The 23,083-nt window shown below is 38.8% G+C and overlaps 2 protein-coding genes and 1 long non-coding RNA gene across 16 annotated transcripts; 1 reads left to right on the top strand and 2 right to left on the bottom strand.

The window, feature by feature from the left end:
* Positions 1 to 701: 701 nt before the first annotated feature.
* On the top strand, positions 702 to 6,478 carry LOC130714277 (uncharacterized). Of its 14 annotated transcripts, XR_009011221.1 has the most exons (8): positions 702 to 973; positions 1,155 to 1,214; positions 1,520 to 1,796; positions 1,905 to 2,008; positions 2,109 to 2,255; positions 2,496 to 2,546; positions 2,945 to 3,031; positions 3,380 to 6,478. It is a non-coding gene; the product is annotated as an uncharacterized LOC130714277 (long non-coding RNA). The 14 variants fall into 14 exon arrangements; XR_009011219.1 differs by lacking the exon at positions 2,496 to 2,546 and having other exon boundaries at positions 2,945 to 3,020; XR_009011216.1 differs by lacking the exon at positions 2,496 to 2,546.
* Positions 6,479 to 9,276: 2,798 nt separating this feature from the next.
* Positions 9,277 to 11,101, bottom strand: LOC130714152 (scopoletin glucosyltransferase-like). The gene has a single exon (XM_057564047.1). The coding sequence runs from the start codon at positions 11,001 to 11,003 to the stop codon at positions 9,513 to 9,515; it is 1,491 nt and encodes a 496-aa protein (XP_057420030.1). The 5' UTR covers positions 11,004 to 11,101; the 3' UTR covers positions 9,277 to 9,512.
* A 9,798-nt stretch (positions 11,102 to 20,899) lies between these two features.
* Positions 20,900 to 22,719, bottom strand: LOC130710187 (UDP-glucose flavonoid 3-O-glucosyltransferase 7-like). Its single transcript, XM_057559368.1, has one exon. It carries the CDS (start codon positions 22,471 to 22,473, stop codon positions 21,028 to 21,030), a length of 1,446 nt encoding a protein of 481 aa, XP_057415351.1. The 5' UTR covers positions 22,474 to 22,719; the 3' UTR covers positions 20,900 to 21,027.
* Positions 22,720 to 23,083: the final 364 nt, after the last annotated feature.

Raw genomic sequence — 23,083 nt, 5'->3', positions numbered from 1 at the left:
TATATTAATTATTGACTGTAAAAATAATAATTCTCATGTTTAAAAATAAATGATTTGATTATTTTAATTTTAATTATTAATCAGAACTGGTGGAAAAAAATTAATAATGATAATAATAATATAAAAGTAAATTTGACTTGACATTCACACTAATAATAATATTAATTAGTTATTAATAACAATCTTATATTATAAATTATATTGATTACTAATTGTAAACTAAAATATTCCATTTATCATATTTAAAATTAAATATTAAAAAATAATACGTTGAGGAATTTTTTTTAATAAAATAATAAGACAAACTAAGCTGATTTGACCTTTATATTGATATTAATATTAATAATTTATGAATAATATTTATATTAATTACTAAAAGTAAAAAATTTCAATTTATTATATATTTAAATTAAGGTTATATTATTTTAATTTTAATTATTAATCAAAAATTGATGATTTTTTTAAATATAATCATTACTCTTTATATATAAAAAGTATATCAAGTAGCTAAGTATATCTATAATTAAGTATTAAAGTTAAGTAAATCTAAAATTTATATTTAAAAAGTTATTTTACCATTGACTAACTTTAATGTTTTATATATTTATAAAATATAAAATTTATCATTTTGTAAAATATATTATTATTATTATTATTATTATTATAATTTCCGTATTGAACCCAATAGGTGGGGTGTAAAACCCAAATCCCCACATTCACCATCGAGACGTTTGTATTCTCCCCTTTCTCCAGACCGTTTCAGAACGCAATGGGCATGAATTCATGGGCAGCTGGCATTCAAATTCCCTACAATTTCCATAAGCCCTTTCACAGTAAACGGCCGTGTGAAGTGAACTAAGAAGTCCAATCATCATTGTTGCTCGAGTGGTGGCAAAGGTTGTGCGTATAGCCGTATACGAAGACAGGGTTAGCGGACGTGGACAGCGCAAGACGAATAGTGGAACCGTGAAAGGTAAATAAGCGGTGACAATCCATCTCAAGCGGCACACGGTCCCCTCCCAATTTGATATTGTTCTTGCCTTTACATTCCCATTTTGTCTTCCTGTTTCGTTAAGCCATGTTCATTTCGTCTTCTACCTTCCAATTGGTTCTGCCTTATCAGATTGAAAATCTAATTAATTATTTCTGCACAGTTGGGTTTGGTTGCAATGGTGGTTACAGCAATAGTGGCAAATTTCTTCATCTTCCATCTGGTAAGAATTTTATAAATCTGAATTCTCTTTTCTTTTCAATTCACCATTTACTTATTTCACCCCAGTTCTTCTCTCCATTAGTAAAATCATCATTTTTTGAGGTTGAAAGCAGTGAGATATGTATAATTTTGAAATCTCATAGCATGTTTATAAGGACAATATAAGCCTGCATCAAAAATAAAAACTTTACTTCTCTAGAGTTTGTGCGTTTTTCCTGTTTTAGTTATCTTAGATTTAGGGGTTATATTCAACATGGTTGGTCGAGATCTTGCTTTTCTAATATTTCTTTTGGTTCCCTTTGAAAGATTCAGGTTGCATTTGAGGGTGCAATTTCAGGGGACATTGAAAAGCAAACAAGGAGATTATAGAAAGTCATGGTTTGATGGGTTTCTTGCTCCACTGCTGTTGTGCGCCTTTGATTTCTTCGCTGCTGCTATAAGCTGCCACTGCCTCCACCTTGGTTTTCTTACTCCGTCGCGGCTGGGTTCATAACGGTGTCACTTCAAACTGCTAATTGAACTTACTCTTGGTGCATGTTACTCTTTGATATGTATTATAGATTGGTTGGTGGTTACAGTTGAGGTTTTTGTACACTTCAAACTGTCCAGATATTCTTTTCATGGCTACATTTTACCTTAAAGATGTTTAATTTCATGGTACATTATTGATATTTGTCATATTTTCTTTCAGGTCCATTGAGCCTTCTGCTTGCACTTTTCATTCCCACGGGATGTTATTACTTCTAATAGCATTCTTAGTGCCAGATAGCATACCCAATTTCCCTCACTGAAAAGGTGGATCTTTTACTTTTTTAATTTTATTTCTGAAATCTATCTGTTCTAATCTCTTTGATGCTGTTAAAAAATGACTTCTTCCATTTGTGAAAAATTGTAGGTATTATTAAACGGAGAGAACATTAGAGAAAGACATAGGGAAAGATTGTCCAGTAGTTTATGGGCAAGACTTACAATGCAGAAGAGATGACACAAATCGAAATCAAAAGTATATATGGCCGTACTTTTAGATATGACAATTTTAAATGTGAGTTTACTCCTCTCCCACCCTTCAAACATGTTTATTTTGTTTGTGTGCTTCTTTTTCTTGAACCGACTTTAGTGCTTATTTTCTTCTGCATTTGGAGCTGATTCTCTCGACACAGTATTTCCATTTCTTATGTGTGAATTATCATTGTGATTTAAAATCGCAATACTTTAATTATTTTAAACAAACCAAACTTTTGAGTATTCGATATACCTGATTGTATCTATCATGTATTTTAAGGGATAAAAACGCCAATTTCAAATATGATTCCCCGTTTCAGTGAGTACAAAGGTACTTATTTTCTTCTTTGATTTCAATTTTTTATCACATCATTGTTCTTATTCTCTGTGATAAAAATACAAATTTCAAATATGATTCCCGTTTCACTGAGTACAAAGGCTCTTCTTTCCTTCTTTGATTTCATTTATTTATCACATCATTGTTCTTATTCTCTGTGATGCAAGGTTTTCAGTCGCATGAGAAGATTAGGTTATAGTTACAATTTGTTTCAATTTTGGGTTTGATTCGTTGATTAATTCTTCCAATTTTTGTTCCTTGAACTTTGTTTAGTGAATCATCTCTAAACATCCATTGGTGTCTTCAAAATTAGTAAGGCAAATTTCTCTTAAATTCAGGTGGATGCAGAGGTGTAAGGATTTGAGAGTGATGTGTGCTTATTTTTTGAACAGGGCGATCCCAATGTTAAAAGGAATCAAATTTGATAATTTCATTCAGCTCTCATTGATTTGCAATGACCCATTGCCAGTGAGTTAAAGGTTCATATATCACCAATTTACTATTTAGTTGATAAGTTATGAATAATAATATTGCTTATTTTGATTTTTGCCAATAACAGTAAAAATAATTGTTTATTGTCAGTTTTATTTTTTGCTCTTAATCTTGGTTAAAGTGTCTTTAAGAGTCAGTTACAAAGTGTAATGTTATTGCGCTTTATTGGGAGTCATTGAGTTAGTTTTCGGGTTTCCAAGAGTTACATTTCTTTGATACTTGCCAATTACTATTAAAATTAATTGCTTATTGTCAATTTTGTTTTCAGCTTTTAATCTTGGTTAAAGTGTCTTTAAGAGTTAGTTACAATGTCTAATGTTATTGCACTTTATTAGGAGTCATTGAGTAAGCTTTTGGGTTTCCAAGAGTTACATTTCAGCTCAATAATATAGCACCTTCTTCAAGAGGTAATGATTATGTGATGAGTATCCTTTAAATTTGACATTCTTTCTGTCTCTTTTTTGCCTTCTTTGTTCTGCATTCAGTACCGCCATTTCTTCGCCGCATTTCATTCTTAGGTTGACACCTTCATAAGTTTCCATTTCATACAACTTCTCCCAGATGGATTCACTTTGTGTCTTTGGTTGCCATTGCTGCCTACTATACATGGTATATTCCTCTTCTAATGTTTTTCAACTTTATAATTAACTTTTATCAGTATACCATAATCTAATATAACTTTTAGCTGATAAGTACGACTTCTTATATAGCTTCTCCTTTAATCGCTATTCATTTGTCGAGAATTGCAATGCAAATCCTTCCTTTTTACTATGCAAAATTGCAGTAATTTCTTCAAATGTATCTAAATCACATATTTAATATTTATAAAAATATAAAATTAAGGGGTGTTTTCAAATTGGCACTGCACCGTCTCATTTTACAGAGAAGGGTGACAGGGCTGATGGAGTACAAACCAGGTATCATAATCATTGTCCATCCCTTAATGCAGCATATTCCACAATGGGTTCTGAAGTTTCAAGGTTTGCAAAAGAAAGTATTGATTTTGCTCTTGATAATAGTTGTAGAGTGTCTTAGATGCTACTTGATTGATGGTTATGGAAGCTTTAATGCCAAACTTATCAAACCTACAAAAGAAGAATGATCAATCCTTTATTTAGTTATGTTTTTGTTTCGTATTTATGATCCATTTAATCTTTATACGCCGACAATGTATAATTTACTTTGAAATTATTTGAATTAGTTTTTCCTAAGTTGACCCCCAAAGGTCATATCAGATTGATAAAGACTAAGGTCCGTCAACAATTCATATGGAACATGGTGGAGAAGTTCTGAGAAGCAATTTGGGTCCCATAAATAATATGAAAAGAACTTGAAAAAAATGAGTGGTTGTTAATAACTTTAGAAAGTTACTATCATACAATTTCTTCTTATTACTATTATATCCCTCCCTCTTTTATCTCATGGTTACTGTTACACCCCTCACCCCTCATATTTTGCTTTGACAACAGTCGGACCCCATTCACCATATTCGGAAACTCACTTGAGATCAATGTCCAAAGCACCAAGACTTTCCTCACGAAAATCTCCACATCCAGTTGCAGCAAAATATAAAAATTTAAGCTAACAATGACTTCAAAAATTATTAAATTGTTCTATAGGATAAAAATTAAAAAATGTAGCATTTAGTAAAATTAGGGTAAAAACCACAAATAAATAAAATGATTGCGCTTTTACAAAATATAAACAAACACATTCATTATGAAAAAAACAAATTTTTCTTTTCTTATATATATAATTAATTTTTTTAATCCTTAAATTATCTTTTAACAACACATATTTAAAAAAAATACGCAATAAACTAAAATGAAAATCCCCCGTGCATCGCACGGGTAAAAGTACTAGTATAATATAATATCATATCATATCGTATAATATAATAATTATTAAATAGTATAAATCCTCTTCAGACTTCGATCAACCACTTCTAACAAGTTAGAGAAGGAATGAAAGCCATGGAGAACTTCACTTTCCCTGAAGAGTTGATGGTAGAAATATTGTTGAGGTTGCCGGTAAAGTTTGTAGTGCGTTACAAATGCGTGTACAAGTCTTAGCTCTCCATAATTTCTAGTCCCCAATTCGCTAAATCTCATTTTGACCTAGTCGCTAGACCCACCCATCGTGTTCTCACATCATTTGACAATGGTTCCCAAATCACGTCCCTCACTTTTGAGGGATTATTAACTGATGTCTCTGACAAATTCCTACCTGCACCTTGTAAACTTGATGTTCCTCTCCCTTCTTACAGTCATCTTGCTCTTCGGCCTGTGGTTTGTTGTAGAGGGTTTGTGTTGTTACCAATGAGAAAGGTTGTGATGTCGCTGTCTGGTTTTTGGTATGATAAATCAACGAATGACTACTTGCTAGTTCTTATACGACAATATTATTGTAAGCAGTGCGTACGCATCCCTAAGATTATGAATTCACATACTTCGCATCCTCGAATTCGGGTTTTCTGATTGAAAACCAATGCACCATCCTTTATTTCTGGTTTTGAATTTGATTATATGATTCTCCTAATATGAAGGGCTTGTTCTTGAATCAGTATATTCAGTGGTTAGTTGAATCTAACGTCACACACCTTCCGCTAATTGTTGCCTTTGATTTGATAAATAGAAGTTTATCAGAGATTCCTCTATCAGATGATTATGTCGAATTGTGGCATAATAAAGATTGTTGTTATCTCACGGTACTAGGAGGATGTCTCGGTCTCCATTATTGGGGTTTCCCGTACGAGGGTGTAAATGGTGTTCGTGGTCATATATGGGTCATGAAAAAATATAAATTGTCGTCTTCTTGGATTAAATGTTTTGTTCTGCAGGATAACATCAGTTGCAGGAAGAACCACTCGTGGACCATATGCTTAACAAGAGATGGCGCTCTTCTTGCATCAAGGGGCGATGGAAGAATAGTGAAATTGAATGACAATGGAAAAGTGTTAAAGCAACACAGAGATGATGGGTTGAAGAATAGTTACTTTCCACATCATTATATGTATAGAGAGAGTTTGCTACCACTCCCTTAATTGGTGGAAGGAAATATCCCAAGAAGCAAATGTAAGAGAAAAGTTATTATGCAACCTTCCTTACATTGTGCAGTGGGAGTGGTTCGCCTAACCTTCGATCCTAGTTCCCTGCTAGTTTTCCTGGTTATGTTTACTGTTGATGCAGGCTAGTGGAATCGTCTCTGCTCTCTTGGGCCCTTTGCTGTTGTGCATTGATGCTTCACCTTTCAGACTTGAAGCTTTCCTTGCCTTTGTCCTGCCGAGTTATTGATGTTGGTTGTGTTTGTATCTGTGTGTTTGTTGTTATTGTTTTTCTTCTGTTGTTTTCCTGCTCTTTTGTTTTTTTGGGCTCACTAGCGAGAGCTTTGTTCCCTAGCATTTGTTTCATCAATAATATTTAATATTTCCTTCATTTTTGTAAAAAAATTAATATACTAGAATATGAATATGAATATTGTAAGCAAGTATATATATATATATATATATATATATATATATATTATAGTAAGATTGATTTGAATGATTATTAAATTTTATATTTAATATTTTTTTATTTTTCAATTTCAACTAAGGTACCCTCACAAAATAGTGTAAGATCAATATTTTGTCTCACTTTCAGTGGTCGAACGATATATAGGGGTTGATCAATGCATTTTTTTCGTTCACCATACTTAATTAGATGCGGTCAAAACACTAATTTTAGTGGTTCGATCATGAAACCATATCAGTTGTTTTATCACACTATCATGTCAAAAAAAATCCATTTCGTGCCACACATCAATGAAGTTTGAGAGCATTTACTAGCTCAAATTTTAGAAGAACACCGTAAAATTGTTTGTTTTCTATACCCCATACGGCCATATCCATAGGGATCTCAAGTTCCGAACTCTCACTATCAAAGACAACAATTTCGAATTGTTTCGTTGTTTCTTTTGTGTGGGTCTAATTGTTGTTGAATTGTTCTACTCTGTTAATACATTGATCTGACTATATATGGACAAAACTCTTGCAGGAAAATATGTCATCAGAACATGGATTTTGACCGTTTCCTCTCAAACGGTATTTGATTCCTTGCCTCTTGGCTAGCTTGCAAGAAGCGTGAGGAACTATGTACCTTTGGGTTCAATGTTTTTCCGCCGTGTCTGTACTCTGTTCCTGACTAGTGACTACCATGATGCAGGCCAGAATTTTTATTACATAATATGAATATATGATATAAAAAAATTCTCTAGTGCTAAAAAAATACCACGAGAAAGCACATTTATATATATAATGAATGTTTTTTTTTTGAAATGATATATATAATGAATGGTTGTAACCCTTTACCGTTGTCTTCTAATGTAGATTTTAATTTGCTCTTGGGCCTACCACTACCACCAATGATATTTCTGTCGCGCATTCATTATTAAATATAATTTTTTTTATAGGCATTATTAAATATAATATGTTTTCTGGTTATATTATGTTCATCAAATCACCTTGCTACATAAGATGAGTATATTGGGTCCTCAGTCACTCTTTATCTTGACACAGTGAACCTGTTCCTTTCCATCTTGATTCTTGAGAGTCATGCGGCAGAAATAGTTCTTTTTACTGATATTGGGGTAGGTTGATGTCGACTATTCGAGTAATTAACAATAATGATACGACATTTTGGGGCCTAAAACGAAAAATGTTTAAGAGTTTTTTTTACAAGAATCTTAAAGAAACTTATAATATTATATAAAATATTAATTTTTATATTAAATTTTTAGTTTTTTGAGCTGCAAAATCATTTATATAAGTTTTTTTTAATAAATCATTTATATAAGTTTTATAATCAAGCAAATCTAACATTTCGCTTTCAATACATAAAATAGCTAACCAATTCAATTTTAATTTTGAGAAACATTTTCAACAGTAATTGTTACAAGAATTGTTAATAGAATTCTATTCGTAATATATAATTATGGATAGCAATTTTAATAGTTAGTAACCCAAAAATGCATCAATTATGATTCCTTATTTTTTGTAGTATTCCAATCTGCTTATTACCCAACTCCATTCACTACTCAGTTTGTACCAAAACCATAGTAATTAAATTTTTTTTTGGTGCCTTAGGCTATTGCTTCTTTTTTTTTATCTAATGGCCTACACGGCCCTGCTTTTATCACATTTATTATTTTCCTCTTTATATATCTTTAGTGATCTATACCCATTAAGTATACATTAATCTTATCGTTCGAGTTTGAAACTAAAATCCCTTTGAATATCAATTTAAAAAAAAACAAAAAAGTAATATAAAAAGTTCATCAAGATGTGTTATTTTCTAGTTTTTATATTCAAATAGACTCTAATTTCATGTTGTTTCTCTACAATACAATATAAACAATCAAGCATTATAAAATAGCATTACTATTGTTCTTCCTGGATCTTGTTCTCCTTCTCAACGGCGGCATGTAGGCTGAGGTGGTGACGGTAGCTCGACGGAGCTGCTTGAGCATGACTAACAACGTACCTACAGAAGACCACGCTTAATTTATGAAAAAAGCATAGAATCTTCTAACAGTTTAAAGAATAAATAGTATTTTAAGTAAATGAACAATCACTCTTGTATTTATAGGTTCGAGGTTCGTTATCATATATAATTATCTCTACAAGTTCATGAAAAGTCATTATGAAAACTCTTTCAAGCACAAGGTTGGCTCTAACTCACTTTACTTCCTCATTATGCTTTTAATTTTCGTGTAACTACTCGGCGTTTGGCTGGGTCGAGCTTCTCATTTACTAAGTTATTCAGTCTGCCCTTATAAAACTTTCTTAATCACAAATTTGCTAGGTCGTATAAAATGCTAGCTATTAGAGTTTTTGGTCTTTTAAGCCGGACGAACCAACTATTATTTATTTACATGTGAAATAAACACATTAAACAAATGTATCTTAAAAGATCATCAATCAGGAGACTTAAAATAAAGTCTTTTTTGGGCTCTTTAAATCTTAGTGGTCTATCAAGCAGTAAGAGTTAAATTTAATATTCAAACCGGATATTTATTTTATTTTATTTTATTCAAACCGGAAATTGCCAAATTGTATAATTGACAAAAAAAAAAACATTTGTGATAAAGAAGAATACGGACCAGTAATAATTATTCTTTCACACCTCAAAAATGAGGTGGAAAGAGATGGAGGAGGAGAGAGATAGAAAGAAAAGAAAAAATAAGAGAGAGAAAGTATAAGATATGATAGATAATATAAGGAGAGAGTTAAAAATAAAAATAGGTGGAAATGAAGTGGAGAAAAAATGAGGTGTGAATATATCATTATTGAACCGATACCTACACTTGATCTATAACGATAAGTAGCAATGCTACACCACAATTATACCTTCTTTTCCTGGTCTTAATTGATCCATTTTTCACCTCCATATTCATATGAACCATACAGCAAAGATAAGTAGATAATGAATACTAGGCTATGGATTCATGGACCACCTTACGGTCCCTCAATTGTTTAAGATCATCAATCAAAGCCGTTAAATTATTATGTGATGAACCGCCATCCTGAACGGCTAGTCTAGCCTTCACACCAAACTCTTCTGCCCGTCGTCTGATCTGCTCCGCTTCATCACCACCGTCCATCAACCTCCTCACCGCCTTCTCTATACTCTCCCTACTCACCACCTTCTCCCTCTCCCCAAAACCAATAGAGGTCCACTCCTCTGCACCCACCTCCACTCCAATTCCCCGCACCTGAGTTATTAGCCTCTCATTGTAAAATTGCTCCCCATGCACCGGCCACGTGATCATCGGAACCCCCGCGCTAACCGCCTCAACTGTCGAGTTCCACCCGCAATGCGTCACAAACGCACCCAAAGCACGGTGGCCGAGTATAACCACCTGCGGGGCCCACCCTCTAACAATCATCCCCTTCTCTCTATTCCTCTTTTCAAATCCCTTTGGCAGCCATTTTTCCTTCTCTTCTTCACTCTCTTCCTCTTCCTCTTTCGCCTTTTTCTCGGGAACCACCCAAACAAATCGGTAACCCGATGCTTCGATTCCGCTTGCGATCTCGTAAAGTTGTTTATCTGAGAATTGGCAGAGACTACCGAAGCAGATGTAAACAACCGAGTTGAGCGGCTTCGAGTTGAGCCAACTCACGCACTCGTCCACGCTCACCACACTTTTTTGCCCTCTCTCTGCTTTCTCTTGCTCTGTTCTGCGAATCAGAGATACAGGGCCGAGATGCCAAGCTTTGTGACCGGTGGTTCTCTCGTAATACTCAATGTACTCTTCTCCGTCAAGCTCAGCAAAACTGTTCACTATCAGCCCGTGGCTTTTGAGCTCTATTTCCAGCACGGACTCAAAGAATTCTCCTATCTCCTTTGGCGGTGTTGCTTTCATGGAGATAGGGTGAGGAAGGTCTGGAATGATGTAAGAACCGCCACCGGTGGCGGCATCAGCGGAGATGGAGTCTGAGTTTCTTCTGGCGGCTTCTATAGCGCAGATGGCGAAGAGGGAGAAGCCGTTGAAAACGAGCCTGGGGATTGAAAGCTTGTTAGCGAGGTCATCGACCCAGGTGAAGATGAAGTCGGCGACGATGCAGTCCGGCGGGTTGTCCTGGATGAATTGTTCGATGGGCGGTTGGAGGAGGGCGGTGGCTTGGAAGACCTTGATCAAGCCGTCGATGTCGTTGACGGCGGAGAGGCTTTCGACGCCGTCGGGGAGGCCAAGCTCTTGCGCGGGGAATTTGACGGCGTGGAGTTTGAGGTTGTGGGAAGGGATTGATTTTTGGAGGATTTGAGCGTTGGAAGGGGTGGTGATAATGGTCACGTGGTGGCCACGTGAGGCGAAGAGTGTGGCTATGTCGCAGAGAGGGATCATGTGACCTGCTGCTAGGTAGTGTATGAAGTAGAGTTTCAATGGCTTCTCTTCTGGTTCCTGATTCACCTTCATCGTCATCGTGTTCACAAAGAAGCTTCAATTTGCTTGCAAGTTGTGTTCAGGAGTGTGTGGTATAAATAGTCAATGGTTAACAGGGACAACAAACAATGTTGTGTGCTGGTTTATTGGCTTATTGTGGTTTTAACTTTTAAGTTTTATCGCCTAACTACATTGACAATATCACTCCCATAAAAAATCAACCCACCCTGCCACAATGATGAAATTTAATAAACTTTCAATTTTAAGCTATAACCTACGTAAGGTAGATTACTGAAAAGAATTTAAGCGGCTGAAATTTGCTAATTTATTAAATAATTTTGAAGAACATTTAAGCTAATTAAATAAGTTTTAAAGTTAAACGAATACACCCCCGGTCACTATTATAAACAAAAGTTAGCTTTGTAAATTCATTTAATGACCACATACATCATTTATTGAATGAATCTAAAATACTAACTTTTTGCTTATAATAGTGATCGGAGAGTGTAAGTTATAAGCTTATATACCTCTTAAATATAGCTTGAAAGAAAAAAAGTTAGTGCTTGGGCCTTGGTGTGCTAAGCAAGGGGTGAGAGTTTGGTGTGCTTGAGCAAGGGATGAGAGATTGATTTTACCCCTACTTTAATGAAAGTAAATTGTTTTAAGATTAAAAAAATTGTTTAAACTTAGTCAAAAGAGAAATATGGCAATTGAAAGAAAGGACTAGAAAGACTAACACGGTGCCACAATAGTCAATAACGAGTTATGATTTATTCATACACAATTTTACTCTTTTTTCATTTTTTTCATTTTCTCTTTTTCTTAATTTTTGGCATCTTGAGTTTCTCTTTCCTACTGCTTCTTCATTTAATGCTTGAACAACAAAATAAGGACGGGAAAATTTGAACAAAGGGCCCATGGACATGATATAATATAATAGCCTAATAGGGCAATTTTTTTTTTTTTGCGCTTCGGAAAATAAGAGGGCAATTTCTTATGATTACAGCACGAATAAAAAATTTCTTTATAACGAATAATTAATCTATATAAAGTTACTATATACAAAAATGCTATTAGTGATATCAAACAAAATTGAAATATATATATATATATATATATATATATATATATATACACTTTCGTATCCTATTTTAATCTCTTGAATCATTAAAGAAAATTATATTACAAAAACGGGAACTTAGTGTCTGTTGAAGCCGCCATAAAACAAAACAAAAATCTCACTAACAACCCAGTTTGCTACTTGGTGGCGCTTTACCCAAACCGCTGCAAATAAACCGCCTCCGGTTAAAGTGCCACTAATATAACTATTTTATTTTGATAGACAAATGTTAGTAGTTAGTTGTTAGTAAGTAAGAAAATTCCTTCAAATTTTTCTTGCAGAATTCGAACTCTGGACCTTCCCCACCCCAACCCTTATGTCCCCTAACTCTTACAACTTGAGCTAAACCCATATAACTATCTAATTGTTACCTCTATAAAGAAAACTCATTATAGGTAATACTAAATAAACTAATATATATACTAGCAAGCAAAGGTGCGGCTGGTGCACACTTTGCGTGAGAGAAATTTGTGCGTTGATTGTTTTAGCTAAGATGGAAGCTAGTCAAGACTCAAATTTCTTCCTTGTTGAGAATCCCCTCCTGATTTGGAGCCTTTGTTATTGGCTGAATCTCTAGGGTCAACTTTTGTTAGGTTGTAGAGGGTCTCTTTCTTTTTCCTGTTTTGTTTTCTGTTTTCTTTGTTGTTGAGCATAAAAAAACACTATTAAACTTTTTTTTTTCACAATAAAAAAACATAGTTGAGTTGTTACGTTCAAAAAAATAACTGAGCTGTTTAACGTTTAAAAAAAAACTTGAGTTGTTTAAATGACATATGTGAGATTCAAAAAAAATGATCTATGTGAATGATTTTACTCACCCTAATATATTGATATAATAAATTAATAAATAGAATATAAAATTCTTAACTCATTTATCTTAAATGTGATAAACCATTTAAAATTTGTGATCGATTTAGTTCAAACTTTACCATAAGTCGTTCACAGAAACCATTTAAATTTGATGGGCTTGGCCCAAAGGCACAAAAACAACTAAAACTAATTTTCTTCACACACTTGTACAGAAAATAGAAGAATCGGGGTAGGAGCCCGCTTGCTCTTCCTGGTAAGAGCCTCTTTCTCCCCAGTTATGGTGGAGCATTAATTCCACCTTATTCTCCAGCCATGGTGGATCTTTAAACTCACTTACTTGCTCCTAAGCTTTAGTGTTGTCCCCTGTCTCTACTTCTACCATAGTTATTGCTTTCCGTTCTTTAATACCTTCACCCTCGTCATTTATTGCAATACCCATGCACCCTACCAAACCACTAGCTAACAACTAAGCCCCTTTCTCTCCATATCCACCATTGTTCTCACTATAACCACCACAAAGACCCTTGTTCCGCAACTAGCCACAGGTTACTCCATTACCACCACATAGACCCCTCTACCCCAGCTACCCACTTCCCATCCCTCGCACCCTCTCTTGACCAAGAGGTTTCACCTCCATTTTCCCTCCCTGCAACCTTCCCCCTAACTGTTACCATTATGGATCTGAGGGGGCGAAACCCACATGATCCTGAGGGGACCACTGTAGAGCTAGATCTGGAGGACAACTGCCCTACCACGTTGGTAGAATCCTCCCTGGTGGGGAAATTACTCACGGATAAGTCCATCAACAAAGGGGTGGTGAAGGACATGTTGGAGAAAGCTTGGGGTAAACCTAGGGGGCTGTTGATCTCCGACCTAGGTCCTAACCTCTACCTCTTCCAGTTTCCTAGTAAGGAGGACTCCCTGAAGGCCCTTAGAGGAGCTCCATGGTTAGTTTTGGATCAAGTTCTGAGCCTGCAACTTTGGAAGCCGGAGGTCTCCATTAATGAGGTTAACTTCGACCTGGTACCATTCTGGCTCCAGATTCACGGCGTACAACTTGAAGCCATGAGCTCCAATAATGCAACCAAGATTGCTGCTAGTGTTGGTACGCTGGTTGAGGTGGAAAATCCCATTATCAATGGCCAACTCCTACGCACCTTCCTCAGAGCAAAAGTTTTGGTTAACACTAAGCAACCGCTTCCGGCCGGCGTCTGGGTCCCTAGGAAGAACCAACCCAAGAGTTGGGTGCACTTCCGGTATGAAAGGCTTCAAGATTTCTGCTATAACTGCGGATTAGTGGGACATGATCTACGCAAATGCAGACGGGAGAGGGTCGTGGCTGTCCATAATAAATCAAAGCCCAGGTATGGTCCTAAACTATGTGCGCCTCCGGCCAAGTCACTGGCCTCCGTCGTGGCTGGAATGCAATCGGGAAAAGTTGGTGAAGAGGAAACAGACTCGTCTGACAAAGGGGGTACAAGTGGGGCCCCAGACTTTAATGCTGAGAGTACTAGGAAGCATGTTACAGGGATTGACCCGGATCTCCTTGCATCCCTTTCCCTTGATAACAACACCCCATCATACTTTCAACCTCTCCCACCTGGGAAACCCCACCAAAATCCCAACTTGTCCCATCCTGAAACAATAGTCAGATTTGAAGAGATTAATGACTGTGTCTGCCATTTTGAAAAATCCCCTCCGTGCCACCCTAAAGGGTCACTTCTACAGAACAGCTCAGTACCTACTAGAGTTGACCTGCAATTTGGAAGGGTCCGTGCTGGATTGGGCCCCAAACACCTAGAAGACCTTGCACTCTCTCCAGAAGACATTGGGCTTTCCAGGCCCACTATCACCATGGATTATCCCAGCCCCACCCGCTGTGGGTCAGCTCACTTTGGAGTCAACCTAACCTTAGAGGAAATAAGGAAGTGCAAGATGATCATTCAAAAAGGCCCCACTGGCTCCACCAAACCCACCCAACATACACCTCTGCAACCCCCTAATTGGTCCACAAACCAAGCGGCCTCCAACAAAACCCCTTACACCGTGGAGTTCCCTCATGATGACCAAAGTGAGGAAGCTAAGGATGCCCTAGTCTCCATGAACCCTAATCATGGAACCAAAGATGATTATGAGGCAGGAGCGCGCGCTAACAGGATCAAACTCAAAAGAGGCCTTCTCCAATGTTCCTCTAATAACTCCCCTATCCCGACTTTGTCCAAAAGATCTAGAAGAGAGTTCCAGGAGGCAGTGGTTTCAGTTAGTAATGTTACTAGTTCCCTTGAAGTTCCCGATTACATGGCCGAGGAGGCGGGCCTTAACTTGCCCCCAATGGGGCCATGAGGACAATCAGTTGGAATTGTCGTGGTTTGGCGGCCGCCACGACAATCAATGAGCTTAAAGATGCGATAAAAAAACACAGACCGTCGATAGTGTTTCTCATGGAGACACGAGCTACTAAGAGGAAGATGGAAACCCTAAAGAGGAAGTTTACGTTCAGAAACTCCTATGTGATAGAACCGGTTGGCTTATCAGGAGGACTCTGTCTATTGTGGAACCAAGAGGTGGATATAGAGATTATCGAGGAATCCCAGAACTTCATTCACACCATAGTCACCCCCAAGCAGGACATTTTAGGGTGGCAATGCACCTTCACCTATGGGGACCCTATCCCTCGTAGAAGGAAGGATCTTTGGGATAAACTTACTACCCTGCATCTTAGAAGGGCAAACCCTTGGTGTTGTATTGGAGATTTCAATGAGATATTGCATCAACATGAAAAGGAGGGGCTGAAACCACAATCTGAAAGAAGAATGGCAATTTTCCGAAGCTTCATGGACACGGCAGAGCTGATGGACCTTACACTCAAAGGCCCAAAATTTACGTGGACCAGTAACCCTCGTCAAGGCTTCTATACGAGAGAGAAATTGGACCGGGTGCTGCTTAATTGGGCCTGGCGAGACAAGTATCCCCATGCATTAGCCCATGTCTTCCCTACCATAAGTTCAGACCATGCCATGATCCTCCTTGATCCAAAGCCACGTAACAGTAGTGGCAAACCCTTCAGGTATGAGGCCTATTGGGATGAGCATGTTGACTGCCCAAAAATTGTAGAAAAAGGTTGGAATGATGCCCCAACAATGGTGGATGCCTGGGCTGATTACTTAGCTCGCACCAAGGCTTGCAAAAGACATTTAACCTCTTGGCACAGTACCACCTTTTCTGCTGCAAACAAGGAGATTACCAAACTCCAACAGGAACTAACCTACCTCACCAACAAACCCCAGGCTGAGGTAGACTGGAACCAAATCGCCACAATCAAGGGTAGGATTAGTCAATTATGGCAGCAGGAGGAGATGCATTGGGGTATGAGGTCTAGGCTGAAATGGGCTAAGTGGGGAGACCGGAATACTAAATTTTTTCATGCCACAACTATACAAAGAAGAGACCTTAACAGAATGGAGAGACTAAAGGATGAGAATGAAATTTGGATGGAGGGTCAAGACAAGATTATGAGTGCGTTTGTCCATCATTATCAACATATCTACTCAAGTGACAACTCACAAGGGGTCGAAGATTGCCTAAGGAACATCACTACTACCATCCCTCCCTCCTTGAATGAGGACCTAAACATGCCAGTCCTAGATGAAGAAATCAAGTTGGCTGTGAATAGCTTGGGGAGCACCAAAGCACCGGGGCCCGATGGGCTAAATGGCTTGTTCTACAAGAATCACTGGGATACCATCAAGGAGACTTTCTGCACCTCGGTTAGGACTTTTTTCTCTACAGGAGAGCTTCCCCAAGAAGTTAATGAAGCTGTTATCACCTTGGTTCCAAAGGTTAACAACCCTGAAACTATCTTGCACTACCGCCCCATTAGCTGTTGCAATTTCATGTACAAAGTGATCTCAAGGATAATGGTCTCTAGGCTCAAGGGTGGCCTTGACCACATCATTACCCCGAACCAAAGTGCCTTTATTGGAGGGAGAAGAATCCAAGACAATATTATGATAGCACAAGAGGCTTTTCACAACATTTTGAAGAAGGGGAAGGAAAACAAGAATCATATTGCTCTCAAGTTAGACATGAGTAAAGCCTATGAAAGAGTGGAGTGGAACTTCTTGGAGAAAACCTTAGTAGCTTTTGGCTTTGAAAGGAATTGGATCAGCCTTGTGATGAACTTAGTCAAGGGAGTGACTTACAAAATCAAGATCAATGGCTTCACTTCACGGAAGATCACTCCACACAGAGGGCTCCGACAAGGGGATCCCCTATCACCCTACCTCTTTGTTCTATGTGCGGATGTCCTATCTCATATGCTAAGACAAGCTTTGGCGAAGGAAACCATAGAAGGAATCAAGCTTGCCCCAACAGCTCCTACACTAACACATCTCTTTTTTGCAGATGATTCTCTTGTTTTCATCAAGGCCAATGTCCCGGAGGCTTACCACCTTGTGCACATTCTCAATAGCTTCTCCCTTGCCTCTGGTCAACGAATAAACACACAAAAGTCCGGAATGATTTGCAGCAAATTCATTGACCACAATCTTAAGGGTCAGCTAGCGGACATACTAAAGGTCCAAGTTTGGGACACTCCCGGAATGTATCTAGGGTTACCGGGCATTTGGGGAAGGAGCAAAACGTGTTCCTTAAAGTGGATTAAAGATAGAATTGAGGGTAAATTGGCAGGTTGGAAGGAAGTGCTTTTAAATCAAGCGGGCAAAGAGGTTCTCATCAAGGCCGTTATTCAAGCTATCCCCACTTACACCATGGCTATTGTTAAATTCCCCAAAGGTTTTTGCACCACACTCAACTCATTGGTTGCAAGGTTTTGGTGGAGGGGCCAACACAACAATCGGGGAGTACACTGGAAGAGTTGGGACCTTCTCACTAGGCGTAAGATGGATGGTGGAATGGGTTTTAGGGAATTTCAACATCAAAATATAGCGCACCTTGCTGGCCAAGCATGGAGAATCTTAGATAACCCTAATGCACTTTGGGTCCAGATTTTGAAAGCCATTTACTTCCCAGATCATGACTTCCTTGATGCTCCTAAACCCAAACTCTCATCATGGATGTGGGACAGCATGCTAGAAGGGAGAAACTTCATTAAAAGACAAGGAAGATGGGCTGTTGCCAAAGGAAGAACCATTGATGTTTGGCAAGAGAATTGGGTGTGGAATGGGGAAAATTTACAACAGTGGAATAATGGGCAATCACTCATGGTGGGAGACCTTATAGACCATTCTACTGGTAAATGGAATGTGGCAAGAATTAGCTCAATCTTCCCACCTACACAAACAAAGGCAATCCTCCAGACCCCAAAGAGCATATTTGAAGACCGCGACAGGTTCTATTGGCCCCACCACCCCTCTGGAAGTTACAGTGTCAGTTCAGGCTACCATACTATGAAGAACTCTTCCTCCAATACAACAATGCAAAGTGGCCCATCCCACCTTATTCCTAATGAGCTTTGGTCTGCCATATGGAGTTCTATTGTACCCCAAAAAATCAAACATTTCATTTGGAAAGCTTGCCATAATGCCTTGGCAGTCAAGAGCAATCTGCTTAGAAGGAGGATCTCTCAATCTGGTATGTGCCCTATCTGCCAGTGTGACTCAGAGACCATTGAGCACACTCTCCTACTCTGCCCCTGGACTAGGGTTGTGTGGTTCGGGTCCCCTCTGCAACTAACCATCTCACCCTCCATCTCTAGCTTCGACCGCTGGCTTGCTTCCATGCTAGATAGACTACAAGCCGCTTCATCCCCTGAACCGAGTATTGCATTGTTGTTTTGTACCCTTTGGGGTATCTGGAAGGATCGAAACCGAGTAATCTTCAATACTGAAAGCCCCAACCCGCAAGCTGTTGTTGCCAACGCCCTTCTCCTACTACGGGACTGCACCAACACTGAAGAGAAAGTCAAGACTAACGCAGTCTCAGGTAACGTGAGGTCCAATACACAAACTGTATGGAAAGCCCCTGCCAGAGGGTTTATCAAAATCAATACAGATGCATCTTGGTGTACCAAATCCCACATGAGTTCCCTTGCTTACATAGTCAGAAACCATGAGGGTGTGGTTCTTACCGGGGGAGTATCCAAATTACCGTGCCCCTCTCCCCTTCTTGCAGAAGCATGTGCGCTGAGGGAGGCCTTGGTTTTCGACAATAATTTGGGGGAGGACAAAGTCCTTATGGAATCTGACTGTCTGCAACTCATTGAGGCATGCAACAGGAAGAAAACAATTGGAGAAATCCAAGTTATTGTGGAAGATATAATTAAGCTTGGAGGCAATCTGCAGTTATGTACCTTTACCTGGATCCCACGAAAGATCAACAAGGTTGCCCACTCCATAGCGCAGCTACACAGCAGGAACAACCTTCCTCCAAATTGGTGCTTCGCCCCTCCCCACAGCTTAGCCATGGACTTTCGTGCTGATCTGTCATTGATCGAAAGGGAACCAGATTGATTTTGCTGTGTATTTGGAAATTCACAAGGAGCTTCAGAAGGGGCACAAGGCATTCTGCGTTCTTGGCCTCTCCCTTAGTCTAACTTTGCCCCCTTGTGTTTCAGAGCCTAGTTATTACTGGTTTTAATTGATGTAGTGGGACAAGTTGTCGCTTGGACCGCGTTTTTTTCCACTGCCCCTGTTTTATTGTTTTTCCGCCAGCTATAATTGGCTCTGAATTTATGAAATAGCATTCCGTTGACCAAAAAAAAAGAAAGAAACGACTTCAGTGAGATAACATAACAGGGGATGAAAACAGAGTAAAGTGATTGAGAGGCAAACCGATCGAGAGGAAGAAAAACATAGTTAAGCTCGCAGCGGTTCACGGTTGTCCCTATGGAGGTCTTGTTGGATGGTGGAAGTGGTTGCGAGGGAAAACGACATGGTGGGTTGAGTTGTGTGCTGATTCGGTGGTTGTTCCTAGTTGTTCTGAATTGATACTATGTGGTGGTAACGATGATGAAGTAACGGTATGGTGATGTTTAGTTGTGAAGAAGATTAGGGAAGGAGAAGATGGGAGAGCTTAGAGTTATGGCTCTTTTATCTCACTGTTGTGTTGCTCTCCCCTCCACCCCCTGCAGTGTTGATCGATCCCTCTCTTTATGGAGCAAAGATCACCTCGAGTCTCTATCAATATGAACCAAGGGCATTCATCATCCCTCTCCCATTTCCCTTTTTTTATGATCATGTTCTTTTCTTTTTATTTCCTCTTTTCTGATGCTTCTATAAAATTCTCTTGAAGTTACACATCCTTGATCCTTATAGTCAACCCTTTCTTTTGTCATTTTCACTTGTTGGCATCCTAAGGCAGCAGAGGAACCTTTCCTCTTTTCTCTTTGTCTCTTGCCTTCTTCATTTATGCACCCACAATTTTCTAATCTTTTTAACATGACAAAAGAGAAAAGGCCATAAGGAAATATCATCTTCATATTTTTTGGAATTTTTTTAACTTTGTAATTTTTTATGTTTATGGAAAATTAAATATAAGGTAAAACTGAAATTCAAATAAGAAAATAAAGAGTAAAATAAAGCAGAATCTGGCCGAGGTTGAAAAAGGGAAAATGTGATGAGAAGCTTGAACAGAATCTGGGTTGAAGAAGATGGATGAAAGTAAAAAGCGAACGGGAAATTGACGGAAGCACATTGGAGAATGTTGCCTTCACACATCTCCACCTTCCACATTTATAGCGATATAGAAATAAATGAGAAAAATAAGTGATACAATAAGTGATGTAATAAAAAAATATATGAATGAAAATAATATGTAAGAGAAACAAGAGTATTATCTTATCAAAGTTCAAACACGTAGTTGCATGACTGACGTCGGCAGATCTTGGCATGGGCGGTTTTAGAAAGACGAAGAAATAGTTTTTGGCCATGGAAAAGTAGGGTCACTTTCTTTTCTTCCAGAAAGTGGTGAAGGTTTTAGGTGAGTTAAAGAAGCAACAAATTTTTTTGTATTCAGTAATTAGTTAATAAAACATGACTCTTCAAAATGACAAATTGGAGAGATATTATTGGATGCTAATGTAAAACACTTTTGCACTGACAGTGTATATTCATTAAGCTCACATTATATTATACTATATATGGTAATGAAAATAATAATGTCGTGGCATCTCAATTATTGAAGAGACTTGGAGGCTTTCAATTGCTTAAGTTCTTCAATCAAGGTCGTTAAATTCTTATGTGATGAGCCACCTTCTTGAATAGCTTGTCTAGCCTTTTTCCCGTACTCTTGAGCGCACTGTCTGATTCGCTCAGCTTCATCACCACCGTCCATTAGTCTCCTCACAGCCTTCTCAATGACATCTTTGCTTACTAACTTCTCATTTTCACGATAAGCAGAGATTCTCCATTCCGCCACACCCACCTCCACCCCGATCCCCCTCACCTCTGTAATCAGCTTCTCATTGTAGTATTGCTCGCTGTGAAGTGGCCATGTAATCATCGAAACCCCCGCGCAAACCGCCTCCACCGTTGAGTTCCACCCGCAATGTGTGATGAACGCGCCAACAGCAGGGTTGTCCAAGATAAGCACTTGCGGGGCCCACCCCCTAATGATAATCCCCTTCTCTCGATTCCTCTCTTCAAATCCCTTTGGCAGCCACTTTTCCTGCTCCTCTTCGCTCTCTTCTTCATTCCCTTTCTTCTCAGGAACCACCCAAATGAATCCATAACCGGATGCTTCTATAGCGCTTGCGATCTCGTATAGTTGTTTATCAGACCAATAACAAAGGGTACCGAAGGATATGTAGAGCACCGAGTTGGGCGGGTTTGAGTTGAGCCAACTCAGACACTCATGCACACTCACCACGCTCTTTTCCCCCCTCTCTGCTTTCTCTTTATTGGTGCGGCGAGTAAGAGAGGCTGGGCCAAGGTGCCAAGCCTTGTGACCGATGGTTTTGTGGTAGTAATTGACGTACTCTTCTCCGTCGAGCTCGGCGAAGCTATTGATGATGAAGCCGTGGCTTCTGAGCGCCACTGTGAGCAGAGGATCCATGAACTCCTTGGAGAATTGCGGCGGTGCTGAGTTAATAGTAATGTGATGAGGAAAATTGGGGATTACAAACGAACCGGAAGGGTGAGCGTCCACAATGGGGTGTGCTTTGAGGGCCTCCATGGCACAAATGGCAAAGAGGGAGAATCCGTTGAAGACTAGCCAAGGGATGTGAAGCTTGTTTGCCAAGTCTTCCACCCATGGGTATAAAAAATCCGCAACGATGCAGTCAGGCGGGTTTTGCTCCACAAAGTCCTCAATGTTGTTGCGGAGGATGACGGAGGCTTGGTAGATCTTCCACGAGGACTCCAGGTCGGTGCTACCGGTGAGATTCTCAACGCCATCGGGGAGGCCCACTTCTTGGGAGGGGAAGTCGAAGGTGTGGACTCGAAAGTGGTGATTAGGTGTTGTGGGAAGGGTTTTGGCGTTGGAGGGAGTGGTGATGATGGTCGTGTGGTGGCCGTGTGAGGCGAAGAGCATGGCTATGTCTACGAGGGGGATCATGTGACCAGCTGCAAGGTATGGAATGAAGTAAATCTTGAGAGGCTGTGGTTCTTCTTCGAAGGCCATTTTGGTGGGGCTGGCCGTGGAAGGGGAGAGGAAGTGCTAGCTTTACCTAAGACTATACAAACTTAACTACGACTTTATATTGTTGGAGAATTGAATACAATACTACAAGTTTGAGTTAGACAAAGCCAATTTGATATCATCGTTCTTTCTGTATGAAACATCTTTCGTATTGAAAGAAACATTTTCCATTGTTAATTACCAATCCCCAAGAAAAGTGTTTGCAGGAAAAAACAAAACGTCCAAGTACTTCCCCCTGTTGTTATCGATGTCGCCGGCCTTGGTCTGTAATATTGGGTATCAATGATGCGGCTTCAACAGTCTAGCAATTAAGATATTAAATGGACCACACCATAATTATATGAAGGAAAATACCATAAACACAGTAAGTTCGTGTTTCTTTGAAGAGTGCCCATAACTAGTATGAGGAGGTTACGTACGAAATATAGGATTTTCGTACTAAAATTATTTGACTAGGTCTGGTTCTTACGAGGGATGAATAATTGTTAATTGATTAAACTATGTCCCAAGCATAGCATATGAGAAATGCCTGAATTGCTATGCTATGGCCCTTTGTGCGTTTGTGGTTATTAGTAGGTGAATATGTCAATTG

Source organism: Lotus japonicus, chromosome 4 (assembly GCF_012489685.1).
Source record: "Lotus japonicus ecotype B-129 chromosome 4, LjGifu_v1.2".
NCBI classification, from domain to species: domain Eukaryota; kingdom Viridiplantae; phylum Streptophyta; class Magnoliopsida; order Fabales; family Fabaceae; genus Lotus; species Lotus japonicus.
This window is presented reverse-complemented; position numbering and strand designations above follow the sequence as displayed.